Here is a 15630-nt window from a genome sequence, read left to right as displayed (position 1 = left end):
ATAGTTATTTTTTCTTATTATTTATCACTTATATAAACTGAATGTATGCAAAGTGACAACACTAATACATTCGTCGTAGCCTACGTTATGAAATATTTACATGAATCATTGATACAATTATGATAGAAACGACAGAAACTATAGAGACGATAGAAACAATAGAGACGATAGAAGAAAATATATGACGATAGACACTTTTCTATTGTCCCCACGATATGTATCGTTATATCGCCCAGCACTACCGTGAGGTACCAGAGCTAACCAGGAGATTGTTTTGGTTCTTCGCTCCAGATAAAACTGAGATCAACAGAAGTGCTAACCACAGCTCGTTTTCCTGTCTGTTCATCGGGTTAATTGGTGGTTTTCCAGAAGGGATGTCTTGAGTCAGAGCTCTGACGTGAGGAAACCCCGCACTCATTGACTGTTGTGATCTCTGCTGCTCCACGAGAGTCTTAATCACTCATTACTGTGGCTGCAGCCCTGTCTAAATGTGTTAAATAATAAATGTTTTATCTGTTGGAGGAAGTTTGGAGGAATAGTTTGTTCAACAGAACTGACAAACTTACAGCTAAGACCAAAGTTCTCCAATCTGCAAGCATTCAGCCGTTCACTGAAGCGCTTTATTTTATTTTATTTTTTAATAGATCTTTACACTGCTGTCTGTTTTCTATTACATGGTTATTTACATGAAACTAATGTTATTTCCAAGCATAAATACCACCAGTAGTAGCAACAAATAGCACATCTGGGGTGTTTAAGCGTCACTTTGGCAGGATTTACCTAATATTTCTTCTGAAATAACCCTGTAATGAGTAATTTGGGAGGTTTAAATATATTTTCTAAATTAAACTCCCATCTTGAAAGTCAGGAAGCGTTAATAAATTACTTACAGATACAGAATAATAGACATGTTGTCTACAAATAACAAATTCAGACCCCTCTAACAATGGTTTAGGTTCTTGAATGACCTCAGTTTGAAGAAAGAGTTTATGTTTGACGGGACGGATGAGCTGATGGCTTGTCTGACCTTAGCCAAGACCGAAGTTGATTGCTGCCATTTTATAACAACTTCAGTCTCCAAACTTTCACAGTGGTTCATGTGAATGCTATTATATTGTTACAGGTTAATTACTGTATAAGTTGACTTACAAAGTGAACCATTTTTGGTTGGACCGTAAAAACATGAGCATGTATGCATTTGTGTGCAGCTAAATCAGAAGTGTTTGACCTGGACTAAAGTTGGATCATAGTGAACTCCAAACGGGACAAAACCTGGAATCTGTTCCAACCGAGCTGTGAATCACCACCAGTAAGGCTCAACATATACAGAACAGTTGCCATGGGCTCCGTCTGCAGAGAGAGCCCACTACCCCGCACGCCTCCCACTCCTCCACACTTCCCTCCCTGGCTACTGTACACGGCTCCAAAGCCTGACCTGATTTCACAGCATCGCTCAGGGGGGAGGAGGAGGCGGTGGAAGGAAGAGGGCGGGGACGGGCACAAGGAGGTTTGGGATGCAGGGAGGGAGTGGTTTGATGAGAAAAACAAACCAAAGCTGTCTCCCCGTTGCATTTTTACCGAATGCTAATTTCTCTTAACGCTTTGCCACGACATCTATGGCCATAATGAACGAACTGCAGATAGGAATAAAATATTTTCCCCTGCAAGTACATTTACAACTAGAAAAAATGTAAAAACTGTAGCTGGTTCCCTAACAGCTTCAGGGACATTCTCAATAAAAACATTCTCACCATTTTAAATATTACAACTTTTAGAAAAACACTGAAGGAATTAATATTTTTTAGACAAGTAGAAAGCCAAAATGAGAGTAAATATTAGAGTAACCTTTATTCATTAGGTGCCCAGAGATGTAAAAAAAAAAATTAATTTTAATTTTACAGTTTAAAATCAGTTCTACTGCTGCAACAATAACTTTTATTCTCATTTAAAAGAAAAGTTTGCCCTTACTGAAGCAGGTTACATGTAGGAGACTAATTTACAGAGTCACAGGGGATTTTTATCTAAAATATCTAAAATCTCTTTAATATCATTGAAAATGTGACTAAAGAGTTTGAGAAGCAAACATTTACAGTGAAAGCCTGCCCCCAGTTAAAGTTAGTCAATAACACGTTTTATTGGTTGAAAATGTAATAAATTTGATATACTCGTGGAAAATTACAACAATTTTGTCTTTTCAGGCCAATTCTCATCCGCCAATATTATTTGAAACTTTTTATTTTTTGTTGTGTTACAAGATGTTTGTTGGGTCTTCCGCTATCTTAGCGAGATTAAAATTTGGGCTTTGACTTTTTGAGGTGGCTGTGGATCAGTGGTTAGAGCGGTCATCCTTCAATGAGACAGTCACAGGTTCAATTCCACCAGTTTGCCACATGTTGAAGTGTCTCTTGGCAAGACGCTGAACCCCCTTAATTGCATCTATGAATGCCCCATTGGTGTCTCAATGTGATCTAGACTCTATAGAATGATGTATTCAGATTAGTTTTGTAGAGATGTAGTAGAGTGTTGTATGAATGGGTAAATGAGGGCTCAGATTGGGTTGTGAAGAGCTTTAAGCGGCCTGGTTGTCTAGAAAGGTGCTTTATAAGTACAGTCCAGTCACCATTTCTGACTGATTTATCATTCGTGGCCTTTCTTGCCCAAGAAGTTTGGTTAGAAAGAGTACTTTAGCAATCAATGGATATTTGTTCAAGATTTATGGACAACTGCTTTAAGGAGGATAACCTGAGAACTTTGCCCTGCAGGTATTAGCATTACTAGAGAGTGAAAAGTGAGTTTTAACTCTTCGTAATCTCTTTCCTTCCTAATCAGTTGCCCTAAATTTTAGTTTTAAAAAATGTGCCAGACACTTTGGTCTTTAGTTCTGTTTCTAGTGGTGTTAAAGTACAATATAAGTGCTGCTCGTTTCATTACAGCGTGGTTAAATTTAGTCATTTTCTGGTAATATAAGTAAGAATCCTCATCTGTCAGATGCCTTGGCCCTTTAACATCTTCACACTTCTAACACCACTGCACTCACATATGACATCTGCCTCCAGAAATAATGTCTGCTCTTCCTCTGAGAAATGTTCTTATCTTGGTGAAACTCCAATCTGCTCGTAAAAGACGGTGGGAAGCGTCGACTGAAATGAGTCGACGCAGTGATAACTTCACACGTCTGAAAAACGACTTCAGATGTAGCAGAGCAGGAAGAGAATGAGAAAAGTGAAGCACATTAGGGATGAAGTTGTCTCGGACGCAGACAAATCGTCCTGTGAAAGCGGGAGATAGAGCCGTGCCATCGACTGGAGCAGTGATACTGTACCCAGACCTGCGGAGAGTAGATCTTTCTTTTGTTCAAGGTTAAATTGTTCATTTACACAGTGAAATTGGCTGCACCGATGATTGGTTACACAAGACTCCATAGGGAAATACAGTCATTTACTGCCCTGATGGAGATATTGATAAAGTCATAATAGCACTGATAGAAAGTCATTAAGCAAAAGCTCTTACTGAAGATTAAAAACCTTGAACTGGACATTATGTGACAGCAGACTATTATACAACCATAATTTAGCAGCTGCTTTATTAATCTGTCACTTGTATGATTAATGGTCTTCTCTGCAGGCTCAAATTGTAGTGTTTATAGGTGTTGATTGTTTTTGTATTTTGCTCACAGGGGGTGAATGTTATGAGTACAAGTGGTTCAGCAGCAGCGGGTCAAACTCCACGCGCCCGCTGATCTGGTGTCAGCGCTCAGATGGACTCAACGTCACAGGTACGGACTCTGGGTTTTACAGCAGACTGAAGGTACTATCTCACCTGGGCTGCTACTGTTGGATCAAAACTGTGTAAAAAAGTTAAATCTTCTGTCGCAGTCTCACGTGCAAACAGCAAAGTGTGCAGCCATGTTTTCCAGAGCCAACCTGTGAAAATCACGGCCTAAATTTGTATTCTACGCTGTACACGTTATCCAATGCCCAACTCTGCCCACATCATACTCACCTCAGCAGCCGCCCCCACGTTTAGGATTTAATACTTTAGAAACTAAAATAAGATGTCGTCTCTGGGGTTTTTAGACCTGGACATTCAGGGCTGTAGCCCCGCCCCTCTTCTGTGAGATGTGAAGGTGTCAAAATACAACTCGAGCCCTCTCAAATGACAGAAAACAAACTGAGAAGGATCTGAGACTCAAGTGAGGAAACTGAAACTCCCTGCGAGTGTTTCAAGACATTTTGGAGACTGTTCTTCCCGCTTGAAATTCCTCCACAGGATTAAAAGCTGCGTTTTTCATAACACTTCCACTACCATGCTTTTTGTTGGAGTGTCAACAACTATGTCCCCCTAAAAATGGTCCCAAAGAAAGGAAGAGTAAGGTGGTGTTTAAATCAAAGCGTATTTCAGAGAAAATCATCTCAACTCATAAAAAGCAAATACCTGATGTCTCCTTAAAATCTGTTAAATGAATAATTTATTTTTTTTGTGAAATTGCCCCTATGCAAAAACAAAAAAATCGATTAGTCTTTCTTGAACTCATTCATTAGATGAAATAATTCTCTTTATAGGTATCACTTGCTGACATATTTAAAACTGATGTTAAAAAAAAGCACTAACCACTAACCGAGTCTGCATATTACTGTAAACACATTAGCGATTTGATAGCACAGTCCTCAAAATATAAAACATGAATATCTTATCTGTGCACACAAATGGTGTGTGGGAAATAAAGAAAACTCGAACCATAACGGGCAGAGGAAAAGAAGCTTTAGTTTGCTTTAATGAGGCTTCAACTCAGAAGAAATTAAAACGCATTGCCACGCAGTGTTTTGAATAATAGATAGTGCAGCTGAGTTTATCTTTAAAGTGGAAAAGAAATAAATAAACTCAGCAGCTCAAAGGCTCAACAAGTCTAAACCACTGGTGGCAGTTTCATGTAGGAGGTGAAATTAACACAACATGTCAAGAAAAAACAGAAAAACTGGGAACTTTGTTTCTAATAGGAGTGGAGGTGGTGGGTGATGGCAGCTCAAACAGCTTTTATCTCATCTTTAAAACATGAACAAGTGGTTCTTCACTGGAGTCTGGAAAAAAACAACAAATGGAGATGCAGAATTTTACATGCCTTTTAATAAAACAAATTATTAAGATTTAAAATTATGTTCGTAACCTTCAGCAGACAGCACGGGACGCAGATGATGTCTTATTTTCTTTAAACCTCACATCTGCAGGAGGCTGTCCGGTGATGAATCCTCCAGTGGACAACAGCTCCTGTGACCCGCCCTGCCTCATGCCAAAGTCTTTCTGCAGCGAGGTGAGCTGTTTTTATACTCTCTAATCTAAAACCTGTTTTTATGATCCGTATTTGAAACAAAGTCAACAGAATGAGAAACCAGAAAAAGTTGGATTTTCTGGGAAATGTTGAATGACTGCTGATATTTGTTAACGTTAAAAGAAGCAGAAATTGAGCAGAACCGTTAAAAAAAACAATTAAATGATCAAAGCTGAAGGTAAATGATAAAAGTAGCTTCAAAATTTAGTTAGCAAACACTAAAAGATCAAATTGGCAAAGCCGTAGCTCAACGCTAAATTAACCAAACTGAAGATAAAGAATTACAAGAAAACAAAAAAATAAAGCAAGTATGCAGCAGTAGATTTAATTCTTTTTATTTTTTACAGAAATTCAAGAAGCATAAAAGTCATATACCATCTCTGAGCCGAATGTTTAGATATACGAATGGTTAAAATAACACAAAGTATGTGAAACAGGTTGACTGGAATAAAGTGCAAACAGGAAAACTTTAGCATAAACGCTGACCCGGCAGTCACATAATAATCCCAAGCACCTGAACCTGAGGGTGCAGGTCGCCTTGATGAATGGCACACTGTGCACCCACTGTGGCGCGCCGCTGCCAGAGCTGAATCTGAATGCAGCGGGGGATGAAATGACGGCAGCATGAAAATGTAAAACCCATTTCTGCATAGTGTCGCTCAACTGTGCTGCATCAGAATTAGGAACCCGAGTCTGCGGTAGCCCCTAAAACTTCAAACTCGCTGATACTTTTAAGTTTCGTCAGCCTGTGCGGCGTTTAAAGAAGCTGATTATCAGCGTGAGCTGCAGGCAGGGCCGACAGACTCCTTCAATCACAGAAGAAGCAGAGTGAAAATAATTAGACAATCACGACTGCAATCATCCTAAAAGCAGAGAGAACCTGCGCTCTGTCAGGTAAACAGATCTTCATGAACCTCATGTTCAGCCCTGCAGAGGTGTTGACACAAATTTAATGGTCAGTTTTATGATTTGCTGTGCTTATAAATGTTATTTACTGCACTGAGAACTGTTTTTTATCTGTTCCAGCCCATGTGAATCAGTGAGTTAGACTAAATGAATAAAACAAGACATCAAATCACACAAGATTGTGCCGAGCTCTTTAAAATCTTATTTCATAAACATTTTCCAGTGCGTTTAATTGTATCTCATCTAATCTTTACTAGCCTTCAATTCCAAATGTGAACATAAAACAGGTTTCAAAAAATCCTCTGATTATCAGTTTTCATGGTTGAAAAAGGTGGAAAATGAGTCAAACTGATCTTTATCTGTTTGCAGTTTCAGCTGGAGGATTGGTGCCACCTACGGCTTATCTTGATACTAATCATAAAACAGAACATTGTCTAAATGAAATGAGACACTTTTCTCCTATCACTGCTCAAATTTGTGACACATTTAGATGAAAGTGTAGCTGAGTCTAAATATTGTGTACATTTTTTGGTACAATTCAAAGACAACAACCAGAAAGATGGAAATAAGACGCTGTTTAAGCCTGATTTTGCCTCTCCTGTCTGTTTCTGAGCCTCATCCTTCTTTATGATTCTGTTGTTCTAATTAGTTTAATCATTTTTTTCCTCAATTTTAAGTTAAGTCCAGGCCTGAAAGATAAAAAAGAACCTTTTTGATTATTTGTGGTTTATTAATGTTCATTCTGTTTCTTAAGTTCCTAATTCAGCCTTTCCTTTCCTTTGTTTAGAATCAAATTTCCTTTTCTGAGATGATTAATTCTTTTTTTGTGGTATTTACCTTTAACAAACTGATGAGAAAGACATCTTTCTGGAGCTCCCCCTCATTGAGCTCATTCCACAAACCCCTTGTTCTGATCAAATCCGATCCTGCGCTGCCCCCTGCAGGTCGGGATCTGCATGTGCGAGGAGGGCTTCACAGAAGTCCTGTCTTCTGCCGGGCAGCTGAACCAGTGCACCCCCATCCCAATCCTGGAGATCCCCACGGCGGGGGACAAGAAAGGCGACGTGAAGACCAGCCGTGCCATTAACCCTACGCTGCCCACCACCAGCCAGCCTGGACGCACCGGGCGGACCTGGTACCTGCAGCCCTACGGACCAGGTCAGACCACCACACTGGTTACTCTGGATTATTACCAGTTTAAACCTTTTATCTCTGTGAGCTTCTCTGTCTACTTGGAGGCTACACAGACTTTCGAAAATGTGTTTTAATCTGATGCAGCAGGAAAAACAGTCATCATTTAACGCTCTTTTGTCACAACTTGGAGGGGAAATATCTGTAAATAAATGCAAAATGTATTACCGTATTTTCCAGACTATAGGGCACACTTAAAAACATTTAATTTTCTCAAAAAACAACAGTGCACCCTGTAATCTGAAGCATCTTATACATGTACGACTTTGGTAAACTACAAAGCCGCGGCGTTTGCAGCATTAAGGCTCGGTTGTAGTCGTGTATGGCCCCGCCCACAGCAGTGTAGACGTTTATGCATGGCGCTTACGTCATCCTCCCGTGAGTTTTGAATCGTTTAATTATCTTTGTGATCTCTCATAGAGGGATCATATAAATGCTGATGCAGGTGAACCAGCTCCGCTAGAGCACCGAAACTGTCCATTTTGAATGGAGTGCGGCGGTCCATGTGCAGTTACAAAAATTGGGAGGTGCACAACTATGCGCCTTATAGTCCTGTGCGCTTTATATATGACAAAAGTACAAAAATGGACCATTCATTGACAGTGCGTCTTATAATCCAGTGTGCCCTATAGTGCGGAAAATACGGTAATAAGACAAAACTAAAAGGAATTCTTTTAACAGAAAAAAACTTTTTTTGTCGTTTTTGTGTCATCAGCTTTTAATTAACATAAATTAAACATAACTGCACCTGAAACGTGGCACAGATTCTGTAAAATGAGTGGATGAGGCAGACTTTCTGCTCTCAGCTGCTGCTACCTTAACGTTTAAAGCGTCTGCAAGAGTTTCCTGAAAAATGCTGCAGAAGAAACATTTAGGAAGCAAGAGTGCAGAACAGATGGAGTTTCACTTACATTAACCCCGGCATTCTTTAGCTTTTTAAAAAGCACGCATTTTTTGCAAAAGTACAACACTAGGAAAATCTAAGTTAGTTTTAAATGCAGATAGTGATTTATTGCATTGCTTAGTCCAATGGTTCCTTCTGCTATTTAAATCTAATTTAAGTCAAGACAAAACAGAAAGTGTGATATTTTAGCTAAATAAATACCAGGTATCTGAAGGGAAACAAGTTTGCAGCCTGGTAAAATGAATTATTTAATATTTTTCCTGACTGACTGGAGGATAAAATTAATAATCTGGTTTAACCTCTGTTTCTAACAGTTTTCAGTGTTGCTCAGACAGTGTGTGGAGTTGATATCTGAGGGTTAAGAACCTTGTGATAAAACAGCAGACGGTGTTAATTCAGTTTTTATAACCCGCAACAGCTTTTATTTTATTGGCCGATTTACGCAGTGGACCAGTTCTGACCCTTTTGCTGGCCTCGGGCCTGTTTCACCAAATTTGTGAAATATTATATTTTCTCTTCATTAATTTTTCCTAACCAGAAAAAACACACAGTTGTGACTCAGGAAAATAGATGCAAATGTGTCTGCAATTTGCGAGATATGGAGTCTGTGTGTAAATGTCTGCAAAACATTTCTGTAAGAGGACGTTTTGGTCTGGTAATTGGCTAAAATTGTTGCGTTTATGATCCGCAACATTTACAGAAACACTGATTGTAACGTTAATTTCTCCTCCTTGGAATAACTCAAACGCTGCTATATAAACAGCAGCAGGAACCTACACTGTAAATAATGAGCTGTATTATGATGTTAAATTAGTAAAAAGAAGATCGAACACATGCAGCATTCTTTTAATGACTGTTGGTGTCGTGTTTAAGTGTAAACCGACAAACTGACGAGCCTCTTCTTCCACAGATGGGAAGCTGAAGATGTGGGTGTATGGTGTAGCAGCTGGAGCCTTTGTGCTCCTCATTTTCATAGTGTCTATGATATACCTAGCTTGGTGAGTTGATGAGTTTAATCCCCTGTTTGTCATCATCCTCATTCATGAATGCTCCATTATTTTTATCCCCACCCACTTTGAGTTGAACCATGCCCTCCTTCACATCATTTTGTCTTCGTTTCTGTCGCTTCATGTGAGAGCAGCAGCCTCTGTGCCAAACTGCATCGCTCTCTTAAGGCCCAAGAGTCCGACACCAACGGGACGGCCATGTGGATGGGCCAGAACTCACATGAGATGGTTTACACCTGTCCCCAATGCCAAGAGCTGGCTCAAAACAGCAGTAGTTAATGAGGATGTGGAGGGTTTGGCCTCTACCCTCAACACAAACCCCCGTCCCTGAATTTCCCTGAGAGCTCTGGAAAAGTGTCCAATGTTCTGCCTGACTAGCTGAGTGAAGGTGCAGGTGAGGAAAAATCACCCCAAAAGTGTTTTTCTTAGTTCTTAGAGCTTTTAGATCCCATAGAGGCTGTTCACCCCCAATCCTAAGCGCTCCATATCTGACCCATGAGGTCTCTCAGCCTGTAACGTTCAGTAGAACATTGATTGGTGTGGAAACATGTTTTTCAAAGCTCTTTATCCAGATCATTTGTAGAAGAGTCATGTGGAAAGGTTCTGAATGACCTCAGTTTGGAGAAATAGCTTAATCTGACTAGAGCTAAAGAGTCTGAATGAGGCCAAGGTCGAATACATTACAGTTATACTGGCAGAAACATAATATTGAGCAGGAAGTTCATCTTCTGCTGTTTATCTGAGACTAGGTTGCAAGTTTAGAGATTCCTTAAGTTCTGGGTGGTCTCGAGGCCAGAGGGACATGTCTGAAATGTGTCCAGAAGGCATCGTTACCAGATGCCCAAACCGCCGCCAGACTCCATTCGACGCTTACAATGAAGTTTCTTTAAGATACCAGCAATCCAGTTAGGTCTTGTCTCCTCTAGGACTAGCCATTAGCTCATCATTCTGGTCAAAATTTAACTACTTCTCCAAACTTCAGTTCACACAGAGTTATCTACAATAGTTACCATATTAATTGTTCAGGACCTTTCCATGGATCTGCACTTAAGAAGATCTGAACTTGCACTCTGTGTAGACACCAAAAAAAAAAACTCTTTCCAGTCCAGTTTACTTTCTTAACTAAATGTCAGCATATTTTCTAAACACTTCTAATAAAGCAAAATGAATCACTCCCACATTAAAAAGGTACGATTACTGCAATACTGAGAATCTGTAGTTCAGTTGTTTTTTTTTAGTGGGATGTGTGAAAACATTCATTTTAGCAAGAGAATGTAAAGGTAAAAGATAATGTTTTGGTTAAAACTGAAACCAGCAGCATGAACACACGACATGATGAGCTTCAGTGTTTCTAAAATACTCTGATGATTTGATGAGGAGGATAAAACGATCGAACATCGCTTCTAACACAGCCATTTTGCAAAACTAAACATTTTGGTCTAAAAATAGCAAGTGTAAAGAACTCGCCTGAATTGATTTAAGAAACTAAAACATATTAATGTGCTTACACAGCTACAAAATGAAAAGCTGAAGCCAATTACACTTAATCCTCCCCCAAAATAGCGTGTGTAAAGCTTCAGGCTATTATTTAAACTGACTAGCAATAACAGCCTGAAGGTTTATACACCGTATACTGCAAGAAGATTAAGGATCTTTACAATCCTTTTTATCATATCAGCAGAGCACTTTAGAAACACATTGTGTGTTTATACAATGATGTAAAGTTTTAGTTTTGTCTTAAACTTTACTTAAACACTGTAATGTTACGTCCCAACAGAAATGTATTTTGGTAAGTATAAACATTCGGTTTTATGGTTTTGGTAAAGGACAAACTAAAAACATGATGATATGAAGCTGATACCTGAATATTAACAAATTTTAAACTGTTAACTAATCAATACTAAATTGGGAGTGTTTCTGTAGAAAGGTAACACTGTCCTCTTGTGGTGAATCAAGAAACTACATTAAATTCCTGTCAAATCAGTCTAATTTAGATCATTTTTAAGTTAAAATAATCGTAAACACAACGTTTGCTCTTCTGATTGTCTCTCCGTATTTTACATTTTGAAGTTGCTGAACGCTGCAGAAAACACTGCATCACTTCTCCCTGACTGTAGGAGAAAAGTTTTAACTCCTCAGAACTATTTATTGGACCGTCCTGCTGCCTGACTGAAATAAATGCGGTGATGTCGGCGGTCTTTTACATTCGTTCTTTAAAGGATGTTTTTTTTGAACATCGTAAAATTTATGACAAGACATGAATGCTGCAGAACTGACAGCTCAGAGTAAAAATCATGGCTTTACCTTTCCTCTAAAGGTCTCTCTTGCCCCAGGAGAGAAAACCAGCAGATGTCTGGCTTGAGTGCAAAGCCTGCATGCAAATTAGCTACTAATACTTTATTGCTTTTATAGATTATGAATCCTGTCAACTTGTAGCTCTTCCACTCTGTGATGATTTCAGCCAAAAATCCCTAGACAGTTTTTTGTTTGTGACTAGTTTAGTCATTTTAAGTTTAGCTGTTTCTTTTTTTTTTTTTTAACTAAATGCAAAAATCAACAATTAACTTGATACGTATTGAGGATATTTTATACAGCAAAGTTCCAAGTCATGTTTCATGAAAACTGTAATTACTCCACTCAACAAGTTTGTTCAAAATGAGATCATCAGTTGAGACGTTGTGGCCATTTTTAGTTGGGAAAGGAAAATCAAAGCTTGCTTAGAAAGGTTGTGTAAAGGTAAATTCATGCCTTAAATATTCATAAGAGCGTTACAGCAACATATACAGGCCTGGCATAGTTACTACAAGGTTATGGGTTGTTGTCAGTGTTTCCATGTGGATGAAGATGAACAAATGGTGTTTGATAGGGTGAGGAGCTCGAATTAAAGCTGCTGCTCCTTAATATTTAAAGGAGTCAGCTGAGGTGGTTCAGGCATCCAATTACGATGCCTCCCTTCGGAGGTTTTCCGGGCAGAACCAGAACTCACTGAAGGGTTTAAATATCCTCTCTGGCTTGGGAATGCCTTGGAATTCCTCAGGAGGAGCTGGAGAGTGTCATTAGGTTTCCCTCCTGGACCTGTTGCCCTCGCAACCTGACTGCCGATAAGCGGTAGAAGATGAATGGACCGGCATCAGTTCTGTCAAACTTTAAACCTGAAAATCCCCAGTAATAAAGTCTGTGAGGCAAAGGAATTTGCTTTTAAGACAATAAAATCAACTATCACCGTGGCTCATTTCCCCTGCAGTTTGTGTTTCTGCCCCACACCTACAGTCATGATCTGTGGTAGTGGTTCGGCACTTATTCTAACTTCCTGTTTCGATCTTTTCACACAGCAAAAAGCCAAAGAGACCTCAGAGACAGAGGCAGCAAAACAACCGACTAAAACCTCTGACTCTCGCCTACGACGGGGACACGGACATGTAGTCCTCCGAGAGACAATTCGCCGAGCACTTCACCTGTCACAGAAACCCACTTCATCACGTCATTACAGCGAGGGACATGGATGTTTGCAGCATGAATGGACACATCACAGATAATCCTCTTAGCAGAAACTGGTTTAAGTTGAGCTCTGTTAACGCCACTTTTCTTTAATTTATTTTTGGTTTTGTTTTGTCAGAACCTCCGTGACCTCCAGCTCAGTCAGTGAAAAACCTTTTTTCCTGCCTCAACATGTCCCTGAACACCAATTAATGTGAGACCCAGGAAAGGCTGGGTGCAGAGGAGAGTCTCGCCTGCTTTCCTGCTGCTTCTGAACATGGCAGCACCTCTCTGCACACACATGCTTATTCTGCTCGTCCCTGAAAAACGCTGAGTAGCTGGAGGCTTTGGATGCTTTGACTGTTCGTACGTTGCCAAAAGTCACCGCAGGGAAGAGGAGGAGGGAGAAGAAAATCTCCATCAAAAGGTTTGGATTCCTTTTCCCTCAATCCTCAGCTGGGTTTTGACTCAAATCTCTTTTCCAGTCTTGAACAAAAGGAAGGCAATTTTTCCCTCCTTTTTCTGCTTGATTCAGAGGCGCACAAGCCTGTGTTTGTGGGATAAACTGATCCGTACGATGCTGATGGAGGAGAAGCCTGGAAACTACTGCCTGCCTGTTTGCCCTTGCTTTCTTTCAGGCACTACATTGCACTATATTAGTGCAGCATGATATGCACACGTGACTTCTACCTTCTATTGCCATAAAACACTGCCTCTTCCACAAACGGGACCGGACAGCAGAGGAGCAGCCAACAACACGAGGACGTTCAAACGAAAAGCAGAACCAACAGGTGTGACGTAAATAATATGTATAGATTTTATTTCTCACTGCAGAGTTTTTTTGGTTGTAGTAAAAGTACATTTTTGTGGTTTGTGGATCTCGTCTGGTGTTCTCACTTCATTTCTGCCCAGATGCAACTCTGATATCAGCGGGTAGTTTGTTTTTAATTATTCGGTTCGTTTTCCTATTGTTTACCTGAAGTAATACACAACGTGGAGAGATTAAAGTTTTGCAGCAGTGGAGTAAAACTAAAGCCATTCACGCCATGCAAATGTCATTTCTGCCTTACTGACTCCAATTTAACTGAAATGCTTGTCAAATGGGCAAAAATACACGACAGCAAATTAAACAAAACTAAATTGTTTCTTTTCTTGGAGGACTACTGAGTTTATACAACTTCCTCATGTACTAACCGTATCATAGATGCTCTATTGTTTTCAGTCTCACTACATAAGAGAGAAAAGTATATTAAAAAAAAACCTGTACAAATAAACTATACAATGTCAATATGAACATGCTTCTTCTGAGTTCAGCGTGAAAGAAAACTGGTGTGGAGAATGTTTACTTTTTTCGTGAAATTTGTAAATAGACTTTTTTTATTTTTTGGAAAAAAAAATCAAAAGTATGTGTACATTTATTTTGTATTGCACAGAAAATGTTAGTTTAAAATATTGCAAAGTGGGTGTATGATATCGCTGATTGTTGTTATCATCATGCAAGTTGTATGTTGTGACAAAAAAGAGAGGGAAAAAAAAAGATTTGACCGTTTTGTACAGGTTGTTCGTATGTATGGAAAGAATTACTGAAAATAAACGCGAACACGGTTGTCAATGAAACGTGGTCATCGAGTCATTTCAACAGCTTAAAATGCTCTTCATGACCTCAGACAACCACTGGGTGCCACTGTAACACAGCTTCTTCATCTGGATTAAACCAACCAAAATGGAACAAGAAATAAAGATAAAGATTTAAAAGCAAAACCTGAGGATTGTTGGAGCTTTCAAACTATAACACAGGTGCTATCGTCCACTGGAGTTTCTCACAAACTGTTTCATTATATAAAATAAAATTACATCTTGAAGTTAAACTACTAATCTGATTAACTTCATATTTCTGGGTGCACTATGATCCTATGCTAAACATCCATCCATTACTCAACAACTATATAAAATAGGCAATAATAAAGTTCCAACACTGCTGTTTTTAATTCCATACATCATAATTAAGTCATTTTGTTGTATAAGGGGTCTTTGCTGGGAACTGTTCACAGCTGATATTTATAAGCAGTAACTAATGTCACACCCTGGCTCGAAAAATAAATAAATCAGTACTTTTCTTTATATATGCCTAATCTTTCAAAAAGCAGAATATTTAGACGTCAACATGGGCAGAATAAAACCAGGTAAGTTTATCCACATGCTCAAAATACAGCAGTTACAATAATAGCACAGACATTGTAAATGGACTGTACTCATATAGCGCCAACCAGGCTACTCGAAGCACTTTACAACACAACCCGTGTCCTCATTTACCCATCCACACAGCACTCTACCATCCTGCAAAGCTTTGTAAGACGGTGAAGATTTTTTGCTTTGTTCAAGGCAAAGAAAAGACAATTTCAAGGCTATGCATTACTAGAAATACCTGACTAACCAGTGTTTGGAAATGTGAAGTCTTTAGACAATAGTAGCTCAGAAGTGGTTAAAACCTGGCTTTCTGGATCCTGCCTCTTTACAGCATTTTGGACATGTCAGAGTGAGAAGTATCACTTCGGTGACAGTTTAATACAACACACAATGCTGACATGTCAAAACCTGGAAAGGAAAACCCCACACTGCCTCTGGCATCTGACTAAATGGAATTCAAACAATTATATAACTTTTTAACACCATTCTATTACGTCAAACTGGAAATCAACCCATGCTTAGTCAGAAAATTTTACACTCTGAATTTAAGGAAATGTCTTTGTGGAAGTTTAAGACTTACTTTTTTTTACTACTTGACCTCCACTGTTGCCTGGTGGTGTAGAGATTAAAGG

General features: G+C 39.2%; 1 protein-coding gene across 1 annotated transcript in view; it reads left to right on the top strand.

The window, feature by feature from the left end:
• The window catches only part of LOC108243296 (thrombospondin type-1 domain-containing protein 7A), a 209459-nt gene extending 195017 nt beyond the window's left edge, over nucleotides 1–14442 (top strand). The window contains exons 27-31 of the mRNA XM_017428635.3: nucleotides 3677–3775; nucleotides 5226–5308; nucleotides 7177–7390; nucleotides 9238–9325; nucleotides 12667–14442. Of these exons, the coding sequence (XP_017284124.1) occupies nucleotides 3677–3775; nucleotides 5226–5308; nucleotides 7177–7390; nucleotides 9238–9325; nucleotides 12667–12757 (575 nt within the window). The 3' untranslated portion in view covers nucleotides 12758–14442. The remainder of the gene's footprint in view (nucleotides 1–3676; nucleotides 3776–5225; nucleotides 5309–7176; nucleotides 7391–9237; nucleotides 9326–12666) is intronic.
• Nucleotides 14443–15630: the final 1188 nt, after the last annotated feature.

This window comes from Kryptolebias marmoratus, linkage group LG16 (assembly GCF_001649575.2).
Source record: "Kryptolebias marmoratus isolate JLee-2015 linkage group LG16, ASM164957v2, whole genome shotgun sequence".
In the NCBI taxonomy this organism is placed as follows: Eukaryota; Metazoa; Chordata; class Actinopteri; order Cyprinodontiformes; family Rivulidae; genus Kryptolebias; species Kryptolebias marmoratus.
Note: the sequence above shows the minus strand (reverse complement) of the source record. Positions and strands in the feature narration are given on the sequence as shown.